We start from the raw sequence: 23595 nt of genomic DNA on the forward strand, positions 1-23595 counted from the left end.
TATGATTCTCTGATTCTATGACAGTAACAGAGAAGAACTTTGGCTGGGGAAATGAAAGCAGAGGAGAGAGTCAGGGCAGCCTGGGGACATCTGTGAAGCAGCCCAGCACCTGATGTGAGTTACTGCTGTGGCCAGGGAGAACCTGAGCGCTTTCCCTAATCTGAAAACATGAAGAGGAAGAAGGAAGGACAGCATCGTTCAGGCTGGAAAGGACCTCAGGAGGTCTCTTGACCAACCTCATGCTCAAAGTAGGGTCAGACCAGATTTCTCAGAGTATTATCAAAACACGCCACTTTCCGGGATACAGCCGGCACACACTCCCTGGGAAACAGCTCCTAGTGACTGACTGTCCTCCTACTGGGGAAGTTTCTCCCTGTACGTACCCTGACCCTCTCTTGTTTCAGCCCATTGCCTCTTGCCCTTGTGTCTTGTGTCACGGATGTGAGCCTGACTCAGTCTTCGTGGTCACTGTGCAATGCTGCTGCATGTTCCCCCAAGATCTTCCCTTCTCCAGGTGGGATAAGCCCAGCTCCCTCAGCCTCTCCTCACAGCCAAAGTGTTCCAGGCTCTGACCAACTTGAGGGCCCTTTGTTAAGTTTGCTGACATCTTTCCTGTACGGGGGATCTGAAATCTGGACATTGTAGGCTATATAATCCTTTTCCTCCGTCTCCTGGCCGTGTTCCTGGTCATAAAGCCCAGGACGTTGCTGGCCTCCCTTGCTGCCAGGGCACACAGCTGCCTCCTGTCCAGCTCCTGCCCACCAAGACCTTTCCCACAGGGCTGCTCCCAGCCAGGCAGCCCCCGGCCTGTGCCATTGCCAGGGGGAGTCCCCTGCAGGGGCAGACACGGCCATTTGCCCTTGCTGGATTTCCTGAGGTTCCTGCCAACACGTGCTCTCCTCCTCCTTCTTTAGCCGTTTCCCTGAGCACAGAGGCCCGCAGACCTTTTCAGTAAAGACTGAAGCAAAGATGGCATTGAGTCCCTGAGCCCCATCTGTGCCTGCTGTTATTATTATTATTAATTCACCCTCCCCATTCAGCAGCAGCAGGCTGGCATTTCACTTGTTCAGCCTTGGTCTTTAATGAGCGCTTGAAGCTCTTCATTTTGCTCTTGACTTCCCTTGCAACCTGCATCTCCAGCTGACCTTTGCCTTTCCCAAAATCACACCTGGACAACGATGGCAATGTAATTAAATTCTTTGGTTGTACCTGTCCTTGTTGTCACCTCCTGGCAGCTGATTCGTGGCCCTGTCAGCACCCTGTCCCTGCACTGGCCCGACCTCACTGGCCTGCACGTGGTCTCACGGCCCCACTGTGCAGGCACAGCATGGGACAGGGTGCATTCAGGACTGGGGAAGGGTCCCCCCATTATGATCCCAATGACAACCTCCAGTTCTCTGTCCCCCCGTGACTATCCTGCTTTTGCAGCCTCCCCCAGCACACAGCCCCTGCCCTGGCCCAGCCGTGTCCCACGTCAGGCTTTACAGACAGCCCTGCTCTCAGCTGTGCTGGGGTCTGGGCCAGGATAGGGGCTGGGGAGGGCTCGCCATTCCCCCATAAAGGCACTGAGACCAGCAGGAGGATGGAGATGGCCTCGCAGCAAGATTCACCCATAAACCTGGGGTGAGCTGCCAGGGTTGGAAATGGGCGATGAGAGAGGCCAGGGGCTGACAAATGCCCTGGGCCACCTTCCCGGTCTGTCCATGCCACCAAGGGCACAGAGCGATCTCCTCTCTCCTGCGCCTGCATGTCTCAGCTCCCGTCCACGAGCCCTGCCTCTGCACCACAACCCTCCCTGGTGTGAGTCCCCAGTCTGCGTGGTCATACAGTACAAGCTCTAGACTGATGATTTTCTCTCCTGGGCACTTGCCAGCCCAGCCCAGCTCCCCCCAGCCTCTCCTCCTTGCCTTGCCCTCTCTCCCCCTCTCCTGCCCTCTCTCCAGCTCAGCCCAGCCTGCGCTGGCCCCACGGCAGTGCCCACCGCAGGGTGCTGCAGGGCTGTGGGCACTCAGCCCACAACCTCAGCCCTCTGAAGGGCACAGCCGCTCCTGGAGGGCAGAGGGGGGTCAGCCCAGAAGTGGGGGGTATCAATGGCACAAGGAAAAGGAGGTCACTGGTACCCTTTGCCCCCTGGTCTCCTCTCCAGGAGACCCTGCAAGGTCATCCTGTCTCGCCAGGTCAGCACAAGAGCCTTGGCCCTTGCGGTCCTTGAGAGCTCCTGCTGCTCCAGGGACAGAGCAGCCTGCCCCAGGCTGCGACAGCCAGAAAGGTGGTGTCATTTCCCACTCATTCCTGCTACGCTGAGAGTGAATCTTAGACAAAGAATTTGCTGCAGGTTCTTTTATTTTGCTTAAATATAACAAGAGATTGGCTCCCCATTTACACAGAGACTCTGGGTCATACAAGATGGGTGGATACTTAAGTAGAAGGGGATGAATAATGACATTTCTTTAAAAATAACATCATCAAAAGTGATGAAAAAAAAAAAATATGAAGAAGAAAAGATGCTTGGCCTGTCATGACATACAGTGGGAGTCATTTGCAGAAAAAGGTAGGCAGTGTACGGCTGCTGAAAAGCATCCAGTCAGTTTCTGCAGGGCATCCTTGAGCTCCTGGTTCCTCATGCTGTAGATGAGGGGGTTCACTGCTGGAGGCACCACTGAGTACAGAAATGATACCACCAGATTTAGAACTGGGGAGGAGATGGAGGGGGGCTTCAGGTAAGCAAACGCTGCCATGGTGATAAACAGGGAGGCCACGGCCAGGTGAGGGAGGCACATGGAAAAGGCTTTGTGCCGTCCCTGCTCAGAGGGGATCCTCAGCACGGCCCTGAAGATCTGCACATAGGACACCACAAGGAAAACAAAACACCCAAAGACTACACAGGCACTAACCAGAAGAAGTCCCACTTCCCTGAGGTAGGCATCTGAGCAGGAGAGCTTGAGGATGTGGGGGATTTCACAGAAGAACTGCTCCAGGACTTTGCCTTGGCAGACGGGTAGTGAATATGTATTGGCAGTGTGCAGCACAGCAGTGAGAAACCCAGTGCCCCAGGCAGCTGCTGCCATGTGGACACAAGCTCTGCTGCCCAGGAGGGTCCCATAGTGCAGGGGTCTGCAGATGGCCACGTAGCGGTCATAGGCCATGACAGTGAGGAGATAAAACTCTGCTGTAGCACAGAAAAAGAAAAAAAAGACCTGTGCAGCACATCCCAAGTATGAAATGGCCCTGGTGTCCCACAGGGAATTGGCCATGGCTTTGGGGACAGTGGTGGAGATGGAAGCCAGGTCGAGGAGGGAGAGGTTGAGGAGGAAGAAGTACATTGGGGTGTGGAGGTGGTGATTGCAGGCTACGGCGGTGATGATGAGGCCGTTTCCCAGGAGGGCAACCAGGTAGATGGCCAGGATGAGCCAGAAAATCAGGAGCTGCAGCTCCCGTGTGTCTGTGAATGCCAGGAGGAGGAACTGGGTGATGGAGCTGCCGTTGGACATTTGCTCCCTCATGGCATGGTGGGTCTGTTCACAGAGGAAAAGGTATCAATAAGTTAGGACAGATTTCTCATTTCTATCTATTCAGTCGATCATGGGGCTGCTGGATAACCAAGCTGCTGGATGAGCTGTGCCCTTATTGAGGGCAGGCTGCAGTCTAGCATGATCCCATTGGGGAAGAGTTGAATGTCCTGAAGATGGAGTGTCCTGAAGGGCAAACTGGCTCATTTGTATCACCTTGAGCCTGCACGTTACAAGGGTGCTAGGACACTTTACCCCCCCAGGGCACATCTGCATGGCAGTACCCACAGGGCTGGTCTTGGAACTGCAGCTGAACGCCAGCCCCAGCCCAGAAAGTCCTGTGATGACATGGGGAGCAGAGGCAGGAGTGGAAATATGGAGAAATGCCACAGCGCTGCTGCGAAGGGAGCACGAGAAGGACAGATGGTTGGGCTCTCCTGGGTGGGAGAGTAGACCAGAGGGTTCCTTCGGAGTAGGTGTCTGCACTGCAGGGGATGGCAGGGAGTTGCCTGAATCTCTCCTCCCAAGGCATTGCTAATAGACGTTCCCTCTCCCTCCCTGCCCATATCTGTGCTGCCTGAAGCTGTCCCTGCTGGGAGCTGTTTCTCTGTCCCCAAGTCTCCTCCCTGTCACTGCTTATAGACCTCATCCCACCCTCAGCTCGCTCTGCTCTGCCTTGCAGACACCTCCTGGCAGCAGGGCACCGCCCAGGGACATGTCTGTGTGTGCAGGGGCTATAGGAGAGGGTCAGACAAGTGCTAACAAGAACGGGGGTCTCAGCACATGCTCCAGAAAGGAGAAATAAATTCTCATCTCCCACTGCCCACCCAGCAAAAGAAGACGACACTTACTGTGTTAAGGGCTGTGAAGATTTCTCCTCCTCTGAGCTCTCAGCAATTCTCCCACCCCTGACTGCCTTCAATCTCTCTCTGCCTCGCTCCTCTCCCCTCGGTGCCTGCAGGCAGTGCCCTCAGCCCTGCTGCGCTTTGCAGAGGAGCTGCTCCTGGGCAGAGCTGTCTCTCTGCAGGGCTGCCCGCTTGCCAGGAGCTCCCTCCATCCCAGGAGCCCAGCCCAGCTCAGCAGCAGAGGCCCAGCCTTGGTGCAGCATTTTATTGACCCCTCTGGTGGGTTTGGTGCCCAGTCCATGAACGTCAGACACTGAGAAGAAGCTGAAGAAACCTCTCAAGATGTCAAAGTCGGATTCAAACTCCAAAGTTTCTTGTAGTGTTAATGGGTCCCACTGAGGGACACTATGAGAAAGTGTCCCCAGGGTCCAGTTAGAGCACAAGACTGGAGGCAGCGATGACAAGTAGGGAAAAGCAAGGTGAAGGCTGCTCTGACGCTGAGTAAACCTGCCTGTGTTTCATCAAGCCAAAGGGCCAAGCCCTGGCCCCCAGCCCCTGGGAAGGGAGATGCTGTCCCTCATTCATTCCTCAGGGCTCTTTCTGGGGCAGTGTGATGTGGAGATGTGCAATGCCAAGTGCAGGACTATGGTATGACACCTCTCAGGGTCCTGTCTGTGGACAAGGAGGCAATGAGGCCCCAGTGCTGGAAGGATTACTTGTCTCCTCATAGGCATCAGTGGCAGAGACAACGACCATAGCCAAAGAGAGGAAGTGGTTGGCTCTGTTAGGGGGCTTTCTGCCTTTTTACATCCCTTCCTCATCTCCACCTGTCCTACGGTGTCACATCACCTGTGCCTCTTTCCATGCAGGCTGTAGTCATCCAGCCAGCTGTCCCGCCTTGCTGTCACCTGAGCATCTTCCTTCCTTTCCTGATATCTCTCCATCCTCCCTGGCTGTTCCTTGAAACACAAAGCCTTGGGCTGATCCAGACTCCTTCTGGGTGATGTGTTGCACCACAGTACTTCCCTTGGAGTGAAATTTCTCCTCGTGTCCAGTCTGGACCTCCCCAGCTGCACTTGGTGGCATTATTTCTTTCTAATGCTGTTTTCTACTAGGAAGAAAAGCTCCACCATCTCTGAAACAAACCCTTCAAGCACTCTCAGGCTACTCCTGTACTGTCTGGAGTCTCCACACCACTGGACCAGGGCCTTCAGCTTTTATATAGTGGTCATGTGCTTGAGGCCTCCAAACCCCATCTTGAGAGACCTCTGGGCACTCTCCAAGGTGTTTGCAGATGAAAACGTAGTGGTCATAGGCCAAGAAAGACAGAGACTTTTCACCAAGGCCTGTAGTGGCACGACAAAGGGCAATGGCTTTAAACTGAAAGAGGGTAGACGTCGGTTGGCTATAACGAAGACATGTTTCGCGGTGTGGGTGGCAAGATACTGGAACAGGTTGCCCAGAGAAGTTGTGGATGCCCCATGCCTGGAAGTGTCCAAGGTCAGGAACTCTGAGCCACCTGAACTAATGAAAGATGTCCCTGCCCATTGCAGGGGGGTTGGACTAGATGATCTTTAAAGGTCCCTTCCAACCCAAACCATTCTATGATTCTTTGATTCTAATATCCCCAAGTCCTTCTCCACAGGACTGCAAATACCTACATACACCACGTAGGCATTTTAATCTGACCTAATCCCCAACACTTCCATAACAAAAGAAGGAATTGCCATTTCTAGGACATGAATTGCCATGTTTTCAGAGAAACAATTCAAAACGGAAAAGGTAAACAATGAATTCCAAGAAAGTTCCAACATATCTGCATGAAAGATTCCCCAAGTGGGTCAATGGGAGAGCCTCCCAGGATGACCTTGCCAGCTGAGGGTGGGGGTTTCTGCCCTGGGGATCTGAGACTCATGATGGGAAGCCAGGTGTTGTGTTCTTTGGGGGGCCAACAACTGGCAAGACTGGTGTGTGTGCATATAACGTTGGTGTGTATGTCTCTGGATAGAACCACTAGTGAACATCAAACCAGAGCAAGCAGCGAGTAGAAGGGGCCTGGGAGCCAGGTATTTTTGAGGGCCCGCGTCTGGACTGGGCAATAGAGAGCCCAGAAGGTCTGCAAGTTGGCTACTGGAGGAAGAAGGTAGCCCAAACCACCTCCTAGAGAAACTGTGGGCTCTTGGGGGTCTGACACCAAGATAATGGCAATGTCTTTAGGGAAGACAGCACCAGGAATGCATGGAGCTCCACCTGGGGATGGGCGATGAGTCAGCTGAGAGCTGACGGGGTCAGCATTAGAGGGCACAACAACACGGGCAACATTGTGGTGGGTGAATGTCTGCTATGGACCTCCTGATCAGGAAGGGGAAGTAGACGAGGCCTTCTTCGGACTACTGAAAGAAGCCTCATGTTTGCAGGCCCTGGTCCTCATGGAGGACTTAGACTAGCCCCATATCTACCCAGAGAGTATTTACTCTTGTAGAAGAAAGACAGTCCTAAAGCATCAAGCTTTGGATCGTTGCAGCAGCTTTTGGAGGAAAAAAAGATAGCAAAGTTAGAGCACTTCTTTTTTCCTTATCTCAGTTGAAGCATTGTTAGATACCACAGTCATGGGCAATATATCAAGTCTGAAGATAGCTTCACAACGTTGGCGTTTCCAATGTCAATAATGTCTAATGAGGGCAGACACGGTCTGCAGAGGTCTGACAGAGCTTCCTAGAACCTGGAAGCCCTGGCAGCTGGTTCTGGTCAGGCTCCTTATTGCCTTTACTAATAACAGAAGTGAAATATATTATTGTGTTTTAATCTTTCTTTTTTTTCTCTTTCCTCCCCTGCCCCCCGTCCCCCGGCATCTTCAAAGGAATAATACTAAAAAGTCAAATAAGAAAAAACTCTGGCCAGGTCATCTTATGGACAAGATGCCTTCCGTAAAAGGAGCCTCTCAGGGCACAGCAATTCTTCAGCCATGTTCATCCAACCAAGCCCGCCTGCCATGGCATTTGGTGAAGAGTTACAAACACCACGCTGCCCAGGCACAAGAGCTGTAGCTGAAGTGCGTGAGTGAGGAGCGAGCGGCAGAGGCACACCCTGCTCGACATCCTCTGCTTCCCGGGGTGGCATCGGGTGCTGCCAGCTCCCAAGCCTGACCCCGTATTGAGCTCAGCAGTGAGGAAACTTTGCACCTATGAGTGTCAGAGGCCAGCTGGAGGAACAGTGCAAGAGGAGGCTTGGAAACAAAGCTGGTTGTGTCCTGGAAGGTGAGGCTGTGCTGTGACAATTAAATACAGCACTCGGCCAGTAGCTGGTCCCAGGGAAATGGTGTTTGAGCCCCAGTGGTCCTGCTGTGGCAGGAGCAAACTTGGCCACTCCAAGCGGGGAGGGGCCAGGGGCAAAATGAGGTGCCCTGAGCAGGACAGGGACAAAACTAAATGCCTCAAGCCGGGCAGGAGCAAAGCCAGCCACCCTGATTTGGGCAAGGGCATAAAGAGCCACCTGAGCAGGGCAGGAGTAAATCCAGGCACCCTGTGTGGGGAAGGGGCAAAATGAGCCTCCCCAAGATAGAGAGGGGAAAAAACAGTTGTCATGAGAGGGTTGTGATAAAAAAAGCCACCCAAGCAAGGCTGTGGCCAAACTGGATGTCCCAAACTGAGGAGAAAAAGAAGAAAGCCTCCCTGAGTGGAACAGGAGCCAAACTAACTGTCCTGAGGTGGGCAGGAGTCAAACTAACTGCCCCAAGCAGGACTGGGGAAAACTAGATGCCCTGAGCGGGGCAAGGGCCAAACCAGCCAGGTCAAGTGGGGCAGGAATAGCAACCAGCTCCCTCAGGAGCAAAGTAACTGCTTGCCAAATAGGAACAAGGGGTTATGGCAGATGTGCCAAGTGGGGAAAACTACAGAAGCCAAAGCAGGGCAGGAGCAAAACTGCCAATCCAGCCCCCCTGAGTGGGAATCTGGCAAAGCTGTGGCTGATAGAAAGCTAACAAACCCTGGAAGCAGGAGACAATGTGAAGATGCGAAAAAGCCACCAACAAATGTTTTTTGGAGCTCCGGGGTGAGAGAGCAGCTGGGTGGGGGCCCGGCAGCCAGCCAAGATCAAGCCAGCGCAGTTGCGGAAGGTGTTTCTTTGGTAGCGCCAGTTCAGAGTTGGCCTGTGGCTGTATCTTGGGGGGCAGATAAAATTCATTGGAAATGAACCTGTAAGAGACCAGGTGCTTTGCTCCACGAGTCTCACGGACACAGTCCTGTACCTGGGAAGAGTGGAAAAGAAACCCTCAGCAACCCAAATGTGCCAGCCAAAGCTGGGAACAGGCACGCTTACAGCCCTGGGCAGGTTTTTCTTCATCCGGCTGGTGTGGTTTGGGGAAGAGGTGGGAAATCTGTAAGCAGACAAACAGACCTGCACCAGCAGGGCATGGGGAAGCCCAGGGGCTGATGGCTGCACGAGGTGCCTGAGCCGTGGCAGCTCTGTGGCCTCCAGGGGACATGTCCCCATGTGGGCCCATGTCACAAAGGGGCGGTGATGCGGCACCCACCCGGCGCTTGTGACCTCACCTGGCCAGGGCTTGGAATCCTGAAGAGCAGGCCAGCGAAAGCTAGTTGGGCTGAGCTGCCCTTCGGGATAACTCGGCTCCTTCCATTGCTACTTGTGTGCCCACTTTTTTCCAACCATTTATCATTTCCTGCCCACTTCTCCTCAGCTTCCATCCTCGGTCAAAGGTAATTATGATTTGACTTTCAGGACACATCATAGGGTAGGTAGATATGGGAGAAAAGTATAGGCTGGTCTGTGCCTTCCGAGCTCTGGGCTGAGCTATTACACCTTTCTAGGCTGGCCAGATATGGGCTATGGGTAGAGCTCCTGTTTGCTAATTCTTATATTTCTTTACCATATCCCAGGATAGGTAAGTAGGGGGGTGGCCGTGTAGTCTGAGGCGTTGGGCTCAGCCTGGAATGACAAGAAGCCCACCCTGACTGATGGGGTAGGAAGGGAGACAGAAAAGGAGGACGGCAAAGGCAGCCGTAAAAGTAGCGGCTGAAAGCCGGTCACTCCTGTGTACAAGGTGGGAAAGTGTGGGCTGGAGAGCCAGAGGGCTCTGCTGCTAACGCTGGCCACAGGTAAGCAGCAGGTCCCCTTCAGAGAAGGTGACACGCAATGCAGTCTGTCAAAAGGGCCTTGGTAATTGCTGTCAGTTGGAGTCCTGTGACAGGGACAGCAGGGCCACCAGCCTGCAGCTCTGCAGCACTTACAAGTACCACTGAAACAATTCTGATGGCAGACGTTGATCTGTGGGTTTCATTTGGAATTTGGAATTTTGGAATTTTTTTCAATCGTTTTGTTGAACTGCAGTTATTTCTTTGCAATCAGCCAGGCTCACCCAGGTGTTTTCAATTAGACACGGGAAAACACGTTTTGTCCCTCCTCTGCCACGATGGACAAGACTTTGGAAGAGGATGTTGCTCGTAGAAAGATCTGACATCAGTAGGGTTACCTTCTGGGCTAGGGACTTGCTTGTTTTCATCAAGTTACAATCAGGAAAAGGGAAGACTTGACCTGATAATCCAGTTCAGGAGTCTAGAGGGAAAGGAAGGTAGCCCGAGGCACAGAAATCAGGGTGTGGGTTTCATGGCGTTTTGGCAAAGTAAGCAGGGCAACGGACTCTTTTCCAAAACTGTTTCTTGACCACTCATTGTCAATGGCAGTGTTAGGCTTTCCCCAGTGGTTCTGTGTCGGAGGGTAGAGCTGCTTGTCCTGGGGGCTCCTGTACAGAACTTGACTTTTAAAAGATGCTTTCATGCAACCACATCGTCTCATCTCTTTTCCAATGTCGTCTCCCTGCAGCCATTGCCGAGGGAATGGCTCTGCCACAGAGGATCCTCTTTCCCCCGGAGAAGCTTTGCATGGCCTGGCAGCAAAGACAGGGAGCTGGAGCAGGCCTCCACAACCTGGGCAATACGTGCTACCTCAACTCCGTCCTGCAGTGCCTGACGTACACACCCCCTCTTGCCAACTACCTGCTCTCGCGTGAGCACAGCCGCTCGTGTCAGTACTTTCATGAACAGCTCCTTGCAAATCTGGTGGGCTCTTCCCAAGGATTCCCAGCACCTGGAATTTGATTGAGGACAAAAGCAGCCCTCCTCTGTCAATCCCCCGAGTTGGTGTGCTTTGAACACTCAAGCCTAGAAGCCCCTTGTCCTATCTCGCTGTGTTCATCTTCAGAAAGGCACCTCTTTCGAGGCCCCGCTCTCGGTCCCTATGCCTGCAAGTTAAACTCTCTTTGCTTCTTGCACAGAAACCTTTTGTCAGTTCAGCATCCCTCTGAAGAAAGTTTTCTATGCACTGAAATGTCCCAGGCTCGGTGGGCCATTGGCACCTTGGGAGAAGAGGAGTGGGGGCTGTCCTTGTAACTTCAAGATCTCCATTAGGTTTCCCACCGCTCTGGATATCTTGCTAACCTGAGAAGCTTCCCTCCCTCCCTTCCTCTTCAGGTCGCCAGCAAGGCTTCTGCATGATGTGCGTAATGGAAGCGCACGTTAACAAGGTCCTGCATTCCTCAGCCAGTGCCATCCAGCCTTGGACTGTAGTCAATGTCCTCCCACGTAAGTCATTCCAGGTGCTTTTACAGGTTTCCTTCCCTTCTTGTCCTCGGGGGACAACTACTAACTTCTTCTTTCTTAGGAATAGGAGAACATTTCCAGCATGGCAGGCAGGGAGACGCCCACGAGTTCTTACGCTGCACTGTCGATGCCATGCAGAGAGCTTGTCTGAGTGGAAGCAGCGAGTAAGCACAAGCAAATTCCCTTTTCAGCATGCCCAAGCCCTTTGGACTCCTTGATGTACTCCCATCAAGGAAACCCTACAGCCAGGGATTTCAGACAAAGCAAAACTCTTGGAGGAGATAACTCTCTGCCCTACTTCTGAGCTCCAATTACCGTTTCTTTCCAGCTTGGATGTCTCTTCTCAAGCAACTACCGTCATCCACCAAATATTTGGGGGCATGCTGAGATCCAGAGGTACTTTTCCATGACTATTGCTCTCCTTGGAATTGTCTGTGTCCTTCTCTCTGCCTGTGATAAACAGCTCATTGTGTGACTGGCGTAGCAGGTATGGAGGCCGTAAAGCGGCGCAGTCAGTTGACTTCCCCTGTCGCTGAGCATTTTGATTTGCCTTGCAGTCACGTGCTTGAGCTGCAAAGCGGTTTCCGATTCCTACGAGGCCTTCCTGGATGTTTCTTTGGATATAAAAGTAAGAGGGTTTGTAACTGGGATTCAAGACATCCCAAGGCCCCTGTAGCTGGTGTAAAAACACTGCAAGCCCAAGAGAAGAGAGCTTGGTGGTGGGTGGGAAGTGGAATGGACTGTGTCCTTCTGGGGAGGCCATGGCAGTGGTCTCCCTCTAGGTGCTGGCTTTAAGCTGGACAAGCACGCGTTATCCTCCCTGCACCCTTGAGGGACTCCCATCCTTCTTCCCTTTGCCCTCCCTCAACACCCGTCTGGCTCCCAGGCTGATGGGTTGTGTTGTTTTCATTACGATGAGCCTGCACCCCATCGGTAGCTGAACTGAGTGGTGCCACAGAGAGGGCACTCTTGATAGCCCTGGGCATTCCTGGGAAATGAGGGAAATGGTCAGCATAATACCCTCTTTCTGCCTCCTTCTGGACACTGCTTGTGGGTTCACAGTGGGTCTCCTCAGCCTCAGCTACCTGGGCCTTCTTGGCAGCTCTTAGCTAAGTGTTTGGGCAAGGGCGTTTCCCCAAGCTCAGTGCTCCCCTTTCTCCCTCCTCCAGGCAGCCTCATCTGTCACCGCAGCTCTGGAGGACTTTGTCAAACCCGAGCAGCTGGATGGTGAAAACTGCTTTAACTGTAGCAAGTAAGATGATTACTAACGCCATATTGATGCTAGATCCTTCATGAAGGTGCTGCATGTCATCGTGCCTAAGTCATCTTTTCATGGAGGTTTAATGCACAATAATGGGTCGCAGCTGTTGTTTAATCTGGTACTTATGGTCCTGAATGGCCTTAAAACAGCGTCAGGATGTGTGAGACAGGAAAGCTTGTCTTGCCTTCTGGCGGGGAAAAAGGCTGCCCTTCAGCATCTGGCCCTGTGCTTGGTTTCAAGGTGTGACAAGATGGTTGCCGCCTCCAGGAGGTTTACAATCCATCACGTGCCCAAGGTTCTCACCGTGTGTCTGAAAACGTGTGTTGAACCTTTCACCGGCAGGAAGATCAGCAAGGTGCGTACGCAATTGGAGTGCAACTTTCTCTTCCTGGAGCGGGAGATTTCCCAAAGCAGTATGCTCTTTCACAAGCCACTCATGTTGGGTTTTTCGTGTTCCCTTCTGGGGAGACGAGAGTGCCCGTGGGAAGACAAGCATGGACTCTGCTCCGACGGAGCTGCTTTGGCCAGGAACAGTTTCCTGCCACCCAAACCATTACATGTTGAAGGCTATTCCATGTACTAACTCAGGATCATTTCTGAGCCCTCTTGGTCTCTCCGTAGGTGGTGGAGTATCCCGAGTACTTGGATCTTCGGCCATACACATCCCAGACAGCAGGAGAACCACTCCTCTACGCCTTATATGCTGTCCTGGTACATCGCGGTGTTACCTGTCATGCAGGACACTATTTCTGCTACACCAAGGTCAAGAGCACCTTCCTTCCTAGCAGGGGAAAAATGTGTGCTGGGGAAGGCAAACTTTCACAGCAGGGTTACTGGCAGCCAAGGTTCTGGGGGAGAAGGTCTCCTTCCCGGCTGCGTTGGATTTCTTTTGGCGTCCTCTTGGTTCTGTAGTTTTCTGCCTGGGTTATCCCTGAGAAACCAGGCAGTTCATCTCCAGCTATCGATGCCTTTCTTTGCAGGCCAGCGATGGACTGTGGTACAAGATGAACGATGCATCTGTGGATGGCTCTGACATCAACACAGTTCTCAGGCAGCAAGCCTATCTACTGTTCTATGTCAGGTAATAACCAGTATTCAAATGGGTTCCAAATACGTTTCCTTCTCCTGGCTTTGCTCTTTTTCTTCTCATCCTCCTGAGTGTTTCTCTTTCAGTCCTAGGAGACACTTCCTACCTGCATCATTCAGTGCTGTCAAGTCTGAACTACCCCACCTCCGTCCTTACCTTTCCTTGCCGGGCTTTCGGCTCCTGCCCTGCTGTAAACTGCTCCTTGTCTGCTCTCTGAAGCTGGCTAATGTAGAGAAGAGTACTTCAAGGGGGCCTGCAGGAAAGATGGGGAGGGACTCTTTATCAGGGAGTGCAGTGATAGGACGAGGGGGAATGGTTTTAAACTGAACGAGGGAAGATGTAAATTAGGTATTAGGGAGAAGTTTTTTACGGTGAGGGTGGTGAGACACTGGAAGAGGTTGCCCAGAGAAGCTGTGGATGCCCCCTCCCTGGAAGCGTTCAAGGCCAGCTTGGATGGGACATTGAGCAGCCTGATCGAGTGGAAGGTATCCCTGCCCATGGCAGGGGACTTGGAACTAGATGATCTTTAAGGTCCCTTCCAACCCAAACCGTTCTGTGATTCTGTGACTCTATGAAATGGAGGCTGCAGGGGGTATAAAGACGAGGACTTGCTCTGACAGGTGTAGACCTGGTGGGAAGACCCCAATCGAATTTCTCATTTCTAGTCTCGGTTACGTCTTTTCTCTGTTGTGGAAACTGCTCCAAGAAAATGACTGAACCCCAGAGGAGGCTGCAAGAACAGACCTAAATGGAGATCACTCTTTGTTTCCAGGTGCTCTGATTTGAAAACTGGAGAAAGGGCTTCTTCCTCACCAGCACCATCATATGCCCGTCCCTTCCTCAGTCAGCGGGGGGCCGACAGCAAACAGGAGTGCTCTGTGGGACCACAGGATCTGCCTTGTAGGACTAAGGTAACTGTGGGGAGGTGGGTCAGGGCAGCAGGTGGACAGTGGATTTCTTTCTGGGCTCTTGGCATTGCTCTCTTTTCCCTCCCACACTGCAGCTTTCTTCACAGCCCCAACGCTGCTCCCTCTCAAAGCATCCCACCAAGATCCATCCCATTTGTCTGCCTTTGGCCCCTCTGCCTTTGCAGCCCTGCAGGAGAGCCTTAGGGAGGCCCTTAGCTGTCCCCTCCCACAGCTTCTGGGCTTTCCTCACTCTTCTGGTCCTTTCAGGAGGAAAGGGCAGGACCTTTTCACAGCTCTCTTTGCAGGACGTGGCGCTGGGCATGGAGGACTCTGCAGAGGACAGCAGCTCCTCTGCAACAGCCAGCAAGAGCCAGCTCACCTGGGCAGGTGCACGGGAGGCATCTGCAGGCTGGCTGCGCTTCATCTGGCCAGGCAGGCTCAGCATCGCCTCCTACGTTGGCTCCTGCCTGCATCGCTTCTTCCGTGGCTGTGTAAGGCTGGTGTCCAGAAGGAAAGCTGCGTGCCCGCTCTGCTCTCAACCATGTGAGCGTGTGCTGCACACCACGCGAGAAGACATCAGCAAAGAGGAGCATGGATTCAGCCCTTGTTCCCACTGCCAGAAGAGTGGTGCCAAGGAGAGAGCCCGGAGCAGATCCCCGCAGTGGGGAAAAGATCTCCGCAGCTGGTGCGTGGACACCACGGACTATGACCACTCAGCAGGGAGGAGGAGGAGGAGAACTGGTCCTCCGAGGCGTGATCAAGCTCCCAGAGATGATGCAGCTGCAGGGCCCTCCAACGGCAGCTCCCAGTCGGCTCCTGCACCCAGTGCTGCTCAGGAGCAAACCCTGCCAATACAGAGAGAGCGGAGCAGATCTCTGCGGCAGGGCTATGATCTCCGAAGCCAGTTTGTGGAGATCACGGACTACTCCTGCTCAGCAAGGGAGAGGAGGAGGTGGAGAACAAGTCCTCCACATCGTGACCGAGCCCTGAGGGATGACACAGCTCCAGGGCCCTGCAAGGCCAGCTCCAAATGGGCTCCCGCACGCCGGGCTGCTCGGGAGCAAACCCTGCCAATGCAGAGAGAGCGGAGCAGATCCCCGCAGCGGGGCTATGATCTCCGCAGCCGGTTTGTGGAGATCACGGACTACCACCGCCCAGCAAGGGGGAGGATGAGGTGGAGAACAAGTCCTCCACGATGTGACCGAGCTCCAAGGGATGACACAGCTCCAGGGCCCTCCAATGTCAGCTCCAAGTGGGCTCCTGCACCCAGGGCTGCTCGGGAGCAAACCCTGCTGAGGCAGAGAGAGCGGAGCAGATCCCCGCAGCGGGGCTATGATGTCTGCAGCCGGTTTCTGGAAACCACAGACTATGACCCCTCAGCAGGGAAGAGCAGGAGGAGGCGGGTTTCAGTGCCTCAGAGACGCACTCCAGACAAAGGCTCGGGGCACTGCGGTGGTGACAGGGACAGATTGTGACCATGGCTGAAGAAGGAGCACAGCATCTTTCTGCTGCTGTGCCAGAGAGGAGGAGCAGAAGAAAAAAGAGGAAGAGAAAATGAGGAAGCACCAAAACTGCCCCCAGCAGGGACCGAGCTGCACAAAGGGCACCAGCAGCCCACCCTGCCCCCCCTCCCAGTGCTGCCTCTGGCCAGGAAGAGCTCAGAGAGACCTTCCACAGACTCGGACAGCTCTGCCGGCGAGCCCACCTGCCCACAGGTCCCGCGAGGAAGAGCTTTAAGCCCTGGTCAGCTCTTGGAATCGCCTTGCAAAAACAACACTCGGTACCAACAGTCAGAAAAGCCAAAGCCAGAATTAAAACCACTCGTTGGCCTTGCATATGCAATTCCTGGGGTGTTTTCTTCTCTGTAGGTTTTGGGGCAATTGGAGGAAATGCCCAGTGTGGGAGGTTTATGTCTTGGGATTTTGAAAGCTGTGTGCTTGCATGTGCCCATCTTGCAATCTCTTCTTGTCAAATATGGAGTTCAAGTCACTCAAACAGAAATGGGCTGGCTGCGACGACAGCGAGTGGGACTGAAACGGGCTGAACGGCCGGGCCCTGAGGGTGCTGCTCAGTGGCACCAAGCCCAGTGCGAGGCCAGTAAGCAAGGGTGTCTCCCAGGGTCAAGACTGGGTCTGATCCTGTTTAACATCATCCTTAATTAATGTTCTGGTCGATGGGGGCAGAGTGCACCCTCAGCAAGCTGGCCGATGACACCAGACTGGCAGCAGTGGCGCTTAGGCCAGGGGGTCGTGCTGCCGTCCCGAGGGACCTGGGCAGGCTGAAGAGATGGGCTGACAGGGCCCTCATGCCCAGACCAGAAAGGGGACGTGCAAAGGGTGCTGTGCGGGTGACGAGCAGCGGCACAGGCTGCCCAGGGAGACTGAGGAGTCTCCCTCCCTGGAGATGTTCCACAGCCCATGGACATGGTCATGGACAAGCGTCTGCAGGAGGCCCTGCTTGAGCAGGGGGGTTGGACCAGGTGACTTTGTCCTCCAGCTGACCTCCCGGCCAGCCTCAAGCAGCCGCTGATTCTGGGAAATGGACGCCTGGAAGAGGACCCAGCCACCAACGCTGTCACCCTCAGGCGGCCATCGACAGCTCCACCAGGAAGCTGCAGCCGTGGAGAGGAGCCCAGGGCGGAGCAGGCTCCTGGCAGGACCTGCGGCCCCGGGAGAGGAGCCCCGGCAGCAGCAGGTTCTCTGGCTGGAGCTGCGGCCCGTGGGGCCCAGGCAGGAGCAGGGGAATGGCGTGAGGAGGAAGGGGCGGCAGAGCCGAGGCGCTGTGGGCTGCCCGCAGCCCCATTCCCCGTCCCCCTGCAGCGCTGGGAGGGGAGAGGGGGCCGAGGAGCCGGGAAGGAGGAGTGAGGCTGAGCCTGGGAAGGGCGGGGCTGGGGGAAGCCGTTTGGGGTGGGGTTTGGTGCTGCTCTCCTGCTCCCTTTTCCCTTGGCCCCAAACCGCATCAGCCTGGCCCCGCTCAGGCCCCGCTCGCCCCTGAGGGGGCGCAGGCGGCTGTGGGAGGAGAGGCCCGGGCTGCTCCCGCCCACCCAGCCAGAGCCGCGCCATTGGCCACAGCTGAGCCAATCGGCAGAGCCGGTGTTGGCCTGTCAGTGCCAGGCGGCCTGGGGCGGGGCCGGAGGGGCCAGAGGCCCAGCGGCCTGAGGAGAATGGGGGCAGAGAGGGGCCGGGGGCAGGCGGGGGGCCCCGCTCAGCAGCCGAAACCAGTTCCCACCAGTGCAGCCCTGGCTGAGGACAGCCCTGGGGAGAGCAGCACAAACCCATTTCCCTTTTCCCAGCCTCCCTGGCTGCCGGCTGCAGCCGAGGCAGAGGCCGCGCAGGGGAGGGCTCCTCCTGCCAGCGCTGCTGATGGTGGCAGAGGAGAGAGCGGCCTGGTCCTGCTGAGCGCAGGGCCGCTCTCCCGCCTGGGCTGCCCCTCGGCCCGGCGCTGCATCTCAGCACCAAGGGTCTGTGTGGTTGGTGGTGGTGTTTTCAGGAAGGGTTGTTCCCCCATCCCATCCTCCCTTCCCCCTCCCTGCCCCGGCCAATATTCACCGGAACCGTGCTGGCAGAAGGTCCCGGTTCCTGTTAAGGTCATTTACAGGGAATAATTTAAAGGCAATTTGATGAGGCTGCAATTCAAACTGCTCCAGGCACACAGGAGCTTTAAATGGGCAGCTGCCTGCCAGTGACCTTTCATATGCCTTTCTTCCTAGGTTCATTCATTGCATTCCCACCAAAACCAAAGCCCCGGCTTACACATGGAAAGGGGCAAAACCCGCCGTGGGAGACAGCTGCTCTCCAGTCCTCATTGCTGTCTGGAGCCCTCCGTGACCAGGAATGGGCAGTAGGTGCCTGCAGTGTATCCCATCTCTGGATGTGCCAGGGCAAACACCAAGCTCACAGCTGGCCCAAGTGAGTAACAGTTCTCCAGCCATTCGTTCAGACAAGACAAACAGCCTTTCTTTTTTGCCCCGTGTCAGTGCAGTACAAAACAATCAGCTCCTCGGACTGAGGAGCCTCGGGCTGAGGCAAAGGCGGCATTAAGTATCTCAGCCTTTTCCTTGTCCCTTGTCCCTGTTTCCCCCTGCCTCCAATAAAGGATGGAGATTCTCCCTAGCCCTCCTTCTGTTGCTAATGCATTTCCAGAAACATTTTTTATTGTCTTTGAGGGCAGCAGCCAGATTCAGTTCCAGCTGGGCAGTCTCCTTCTCCCTCCCCTGCGGGAGCCCCGCCCTCCCGAGGTGAGATGTGGGGGCGGGGCGTTCCTGGGGGAGGGGCGAAACCGCGGGGGTGTGGCTGCAGTGGGGAGGCCGGGCTGTGAGGTCACAGACCCCCGCTGTGCGTCACCATGATGTGCTCTGCTGTGCCGCGGGCATCGCTCTGGCAGTGCCAGCAGCAGCAGCAGCAGCAGCAGCAGCAGCATGGTGCAGGCATGGGGGGCTGTGGCCCCCACCCGCCTCCTTCTTCTCCTCCTCCTGGTGGCCCTGCAAGCCCAGGATGCAAGGGCTGCTCCGTGGCGAGCGCGGGGATTAGGTAGGCAGGCGGGCAAGGGACGGCACCCAGCCCTGGGCAGCGTGGAGCGGAGCCCACCGCACCTTGGGGTGACAGCAGGGCCAGGGTTGTAGTGAGGCAGGGCCGGGAGAGCAGCGGGGCTGGGCTGAGACGGGTGAGCTGTGGCAGCTCCTCGGGCCAGCGGGAGGCAGACGCCCTGCAGGGAGGCACAGGGGCCGCGGCTGCTGCAGGGGGCTTTTGCAGGTGAACGGTGGTGCCAGGAGTGGTGCCTGGCCCTGCCGTACAGCTCTGGCCCTGCCGTGCAGGCCGGGGGAAGGCTGCCCGAGCAGGGCGTCGCAGGGCCAGCTCTCGTGATGGTTGCAGGGGCAACAGACCACAGGAGCACTTCTCTCCCAGGCTGCTCACAGCTGTGCCTGGGGCCGTGGCTCTGCCGCTCCCCAGCTGGGTCCCAGCTTTCAGCCTCGGGGACGTCTGTCCTCAGGAGGTGTCCGCTCAGGAAGACGGCAGCATTCCTGCTCTAGCCCTGCAGTGCTCTCCTTGGGCAAACACAGGTCCCCAACACACAGCCCCAGCCCACAGCCCAGGGGAACAGACAGGGCAGCACTTGTGCAGCCTCTCACTGCCCAGCGGGCTCTTCTCCATGAGACAGGCGAATGATCATTTTTTTCCTCCCATGCTTTCATGTGGGCTTCTTTTGTGCACAGCAGAGATCTCCCAGTAAGAAATCCCTGAGGGGCCGTATGTTTGTCCAGCCGCTCCTTGAGGGGAGTTGCACACGGCCTGGAAACGGTATTTTGAGAGCTGCCAGGTGCCAGCCAACAGGTCACCCGGGCCCCTCTGCAGCTTTGGAAATCTCCCCCCACCCACGTCTGGGTGCCACGTCATTCCCTGACTCCCCTCCAGTCACTGCAGGTCACTGGGAAAGAAGTAGCTCACAACATCTAATGGAAATGTGCTTGATTACAGCTGTGCCTGTAGGTGACGGCCACCAGACTTCTCAGCCTGATCTTGTCTGGGAGCCTCAGGGTGATCCCACAGGTATGGCACTTGAATGCATGAGCATTTAGGGTTTCATAGTCTGTTCCTATGAAATTGTACTTAATAATTTCTTGGCCAATGCTCAGACATGCCGAAGAGCAGAGAGGGAATGGGTCGGGCTGAGTGATGTCCCCTGGGGCACTCTGCCTTGGGAAGCTGTCTTTGCCAGCCTCTGCCAGCCTGCGCTGCTTCCAGTGCCTGCTGCAAAGCCAGCGGGCTTGTTGGGGTTGAGTTTAGAGCTGGTGGGAGCTCCAGGGAGTCCTTTCTCCCGACAGCTCCGTGCACGGGTTGTTTTGGATCAGCATGCTCCAGGCACCCAGGAACTGTCTGCACGATGCTCTGGAGTGGCAGGGAGAGCGGAGTGCCATGGAGCAATCCCGCGTTTGAACGGCATTCCCTGCCGTTCAGCCCTGAGGAAGTATACGGAACTATATCACGGAAGCTGCTATCTTCTGTTTGTTTCCAGACGTGGCGGGAGGCGATGGATATCCAGCTTCCCGGCTGGCTCCCAGGGCTGACGCGCAGGGAGATCGCATGGGTACGTCATGGCTTTTTACTGCCTTTGAGAGCTGTCAGCTGCAAGCCCAAATGCGTGCGGGTGTGAGAATATAGACCTGCGCTGTGTGTGCCGTGACATTCCGTGATCCCCGTGTATGTTCTGCTGTTCAGTTATGATGGTGTATATCACAGTGTATGATGGAAACGTGTCACGGGTGTTTGGTTGCAGATGTGGCTCCAGCTCCTCAGCTGGATCCTGCGCTGGAGCTCAGCTGGCATCCCAGGGGTGAGCAGTCAGTCTTGGCTGACTTCACAGGCTAAGCACTCCTTTTCAGTATTTTAGTAGTGAGAAATTTAACTGGATCCTTTTTGTTAAGGTCCTCAAAGAGCAAAGTATAAAGCCAGACTGGGGCAATCTTCCCAGCAGCCATCAGAAGTCCTAAAGGAAATCCTGGGACAACTGGAGAAAGCGGCACATGGTGGGTGGATAGCACTCTTAACCAGAAGGCTTGGGAAGCTGAGGTTTTAGACACCTGCATGGACAAGCCATAGGCAGCCCAAGCAGAAAGGGCTCGAGGAGAGCCTCGCTGCACTGACACGCGATTGCACACCTCGCAGGTGCTGGTGAGCTGCAGAGATGGTGCAGAGTCTCTGCTGCCAGTTGTGGTGCCGGCTGAGTCCCAGGCACAGCTGCTGCCCCAGTTATCCCATCGCTGGCCAGAGCTGTTCTGGGCAGACGCTGGTATCCAGCTGGCAGGAACTGGTGGTGCTCACACCTTGCTGCCAGTGGCCGGAGGGGAGAGAGCCCTTGGGCGGCAGAGAGGATGCGCAGGCAGCTTGGGGTCGCTGAGAGCGGCAGACTTTGCCGGGGCTGCAGGCATGCCCTGGCCAGGGTCGGAGCAGCCCCGACTTCACCGCCTGGTCCTGCCCCGTTGTTCTCCTTGATGTTTGAGGACTCTGTGAGACCTCGTGGTCAGGGACAGGTGAAAGCCGGACACCCAGCTTGAGGCCGGACACTGAACCTGAAGACAGCTAAAATGAAAGGCTGTGCATTCAGTCTCGGGTGGTTTAGCTGTCTGTGTGTAGTTGTGTTTTAGCTACCTTGGTTGTGGCTTTCCTCTTGTTTTGGGGGACTGTGAGCTCTTCACTGCCACTTGTGAAAATGCCCAGAACATGGTTGCAAGAGCTTGGGGTTCATTCCACTGTGTGGGGCTGTTACCCTTAGTGTGTGATGGAGTTGGCATGATGGGACGTGCTTCTCCAAAGGGCTCTTTCCCCACCTGAGTTGGCTGCAGCGTCCTCCTGTCCTCTCTGAGGGAAGTAATTTACCGTCATCTTGCAGTTTGCCCAAAATGAACTGAGTGCAATGTGAACAGGAAGATGACCTGCAATCTCCCAGTCTCTCAGCAGGTCCGGTTTTGCTGTCTACTGGTAAACTGGAAAGTGTCCAGTGCTTAATTTTTTTCCGTGAATGACACATTGTTTGGACCAGTGATGAGGTGCACCCCCAAACACCCAGGCTTTGTTTCTGAGTGTGATTAATGTATTTTGCCTCCTGAAGATACCGTGTTCCTGAGGAGGAACGGTTACTTCTACTTAAACTGACCCACTTTCTTTCTAAAGAGATGGACGGTGAGACCGTGGAGAAGGAGGCGCTTGAGGAAGGAGGCAGTCCCTCAGTGCCAGTCTCTGACGGAAAAACGGGGGCAATCCAACCAAGCGGCGTGCCAGGTAATTGCTGTCCCTCGGTCATCCAGTGTCACATCTCAAAATCCCTGGGCGTCTGCAGGCTCTTCCCCTGGTGCTGGCTACTGCACATGGTGTCAGCAGCCGAACTATTAGTACAGAGCAAGTGTTCTGAAGGGAGCCAGGAGCGGCTCTCTGAGGATGGCTGTCGTCTCGGGGGTGTGGAGGTTCTTGCCAGCAGTGTGCCAGAGAGACACCGGTAACCCTCTGTGGATGTGGTGAAGTGCTCGCCTCCCACCGCCCCCCTTTCCCAGAAATTTCAGAACTCTGCCATTTTGGGAACGAGGCCATCTGAACCTCGTTCAGTAGATGCAAGCGGTGCCCATGGTGGAGAAAAGGCAAAGGGGGAGATTGATGTGGAGGTGCCTCGTGAGAGGGCCTGACTCCGTCCCCTCGGGGTGTGGGTGCTGGGCTGGGGAGGGAGAGCTGGGGGTGGCACTCCCTGATGCAGGGATGCAGAAAGAGAGGCTCCAGAGTGCATTGGTTTGCAATGGCTTTGGGAGTTTCCTATGTTTCTACTGCAATGTTGCAGCCCCAGGATGGTCACTCCTTCGGAGATGCTAACAAAGTGAGAGAGACCATTTCCTGGCAATGTCAGACCTCCTGGGAGATTGCCAGTCGTGCGCAGGACACACTAACGTGCAGAATTGTTCCTCCAGGTGTGGACGGCAGGAGAAACTCAAATGCTGGGGATCCCAATGATTTCCAGAAATACTGCATAGAAGGCGCCGTGGCAGTCTTGGGCTCCGTGCTGTTTGGGATGGCACTGTGTGGTGTGATCTGTCTGTGAAGGAAGAGGAAACAGTGAGTTGTTGGGAGGTTTTTTTGGCCAAACTTCTGTATGAGATGGCTGCTCTTGGTCATGAAGCATTTCGAGTATTCTGGAGTGGTGAGTTACTTATTGGCTAGACTCGACTGAGGTTTCTGCTGTAAGATGCTTTAAGTGGCCTCTCCATTCATGGGCATTCTTTTCTGAAACTCCTTCTGACTGTGGCAAGTGTTGGTTACAAGTGACCCTGCCTCAACAAGAGCAGACCCAGTGACAGACGTAGGCAGAGCAAGGTCAGAAAGTAAAAACAACAAGGGATGCCATTGCCATAGAAAGTGAGAACTGCAATAGTGACATCTCCCTACCAGTGAACCCCGCAGCAGAAATCACTCTGTTAGGTGATGCCATAAATCCCAGATGTTCACCACAGCCAAGGTGTCCCAGCAATGCAGACCGTGGTGACGAACCTTCCCAGCTCTGTGCCTTGCTTTGGAGAAAGAGTCAGTCTGTCCCACCTGCAGCCCAACACTGCCAGCATGCGCGTTCTCAGCACAGGCAGGGCTTTTGTCTGTGCAGGGTACGTATCCCTTTGGGTAGGTCTTGTGAAGAGAGGATGGAGAGCACCTCAGCGAGCAGTGACCCGAGGCTGTCCCCTTGCCTGGTCAGGGATGGGCATGGAGGCGAGCGCTGGTCCCTGCCAGGCACGCTGAGAAAGGCGACCAGGAGGCTCTGCTGGCCCTGCAGTGCCGTGCCCGGCTTTGGTCCCCTCGGCCTGCCGGGGTCAGGTCTCCTTCCCGGCACATGCAGAGCAG

The 23595-nt window shown here is 55.2% G+C and overlaps 1 protein-coding gene across 1 annotated transcript; it reads right to left on the reverse strand.

The window, feature by feature from the left end:
- Positions 1-2516: 2516 nt before the first annotated feature.
- Positions 2517-3491, reverse strand: LOC309603172 (olfactory receptor 14A16-like; the record flags this gene model as incomplete). Its single annotated transcript, XM_082338085.1, has 1 exon — positions 2517-3491. The coding sequence occupies one exon, from the start codon at positions 3489-3491 to the stop codon at positions 2517-2519; it is 975 nt and encodes a 324-aa protein (XP_082194211.1).
- Between the last annotated feature and the right edge of the window lie 20104 nt (positions 3492-23595).

The sequence above is a fragment of the Platalea leucorodia genome, assembly GCF_965183815.1.
Source record: "Platalea leucorodia genome assembly, contig: HAP1_HAP1_SCAFFOLD_24, whole genome shotgun sequence".
NCBI lineage: Eukaryota > Metazoa > Chordata > Aves > Pelecaniformes > Threskiornithidae > Platalea > Platalea leucorodia.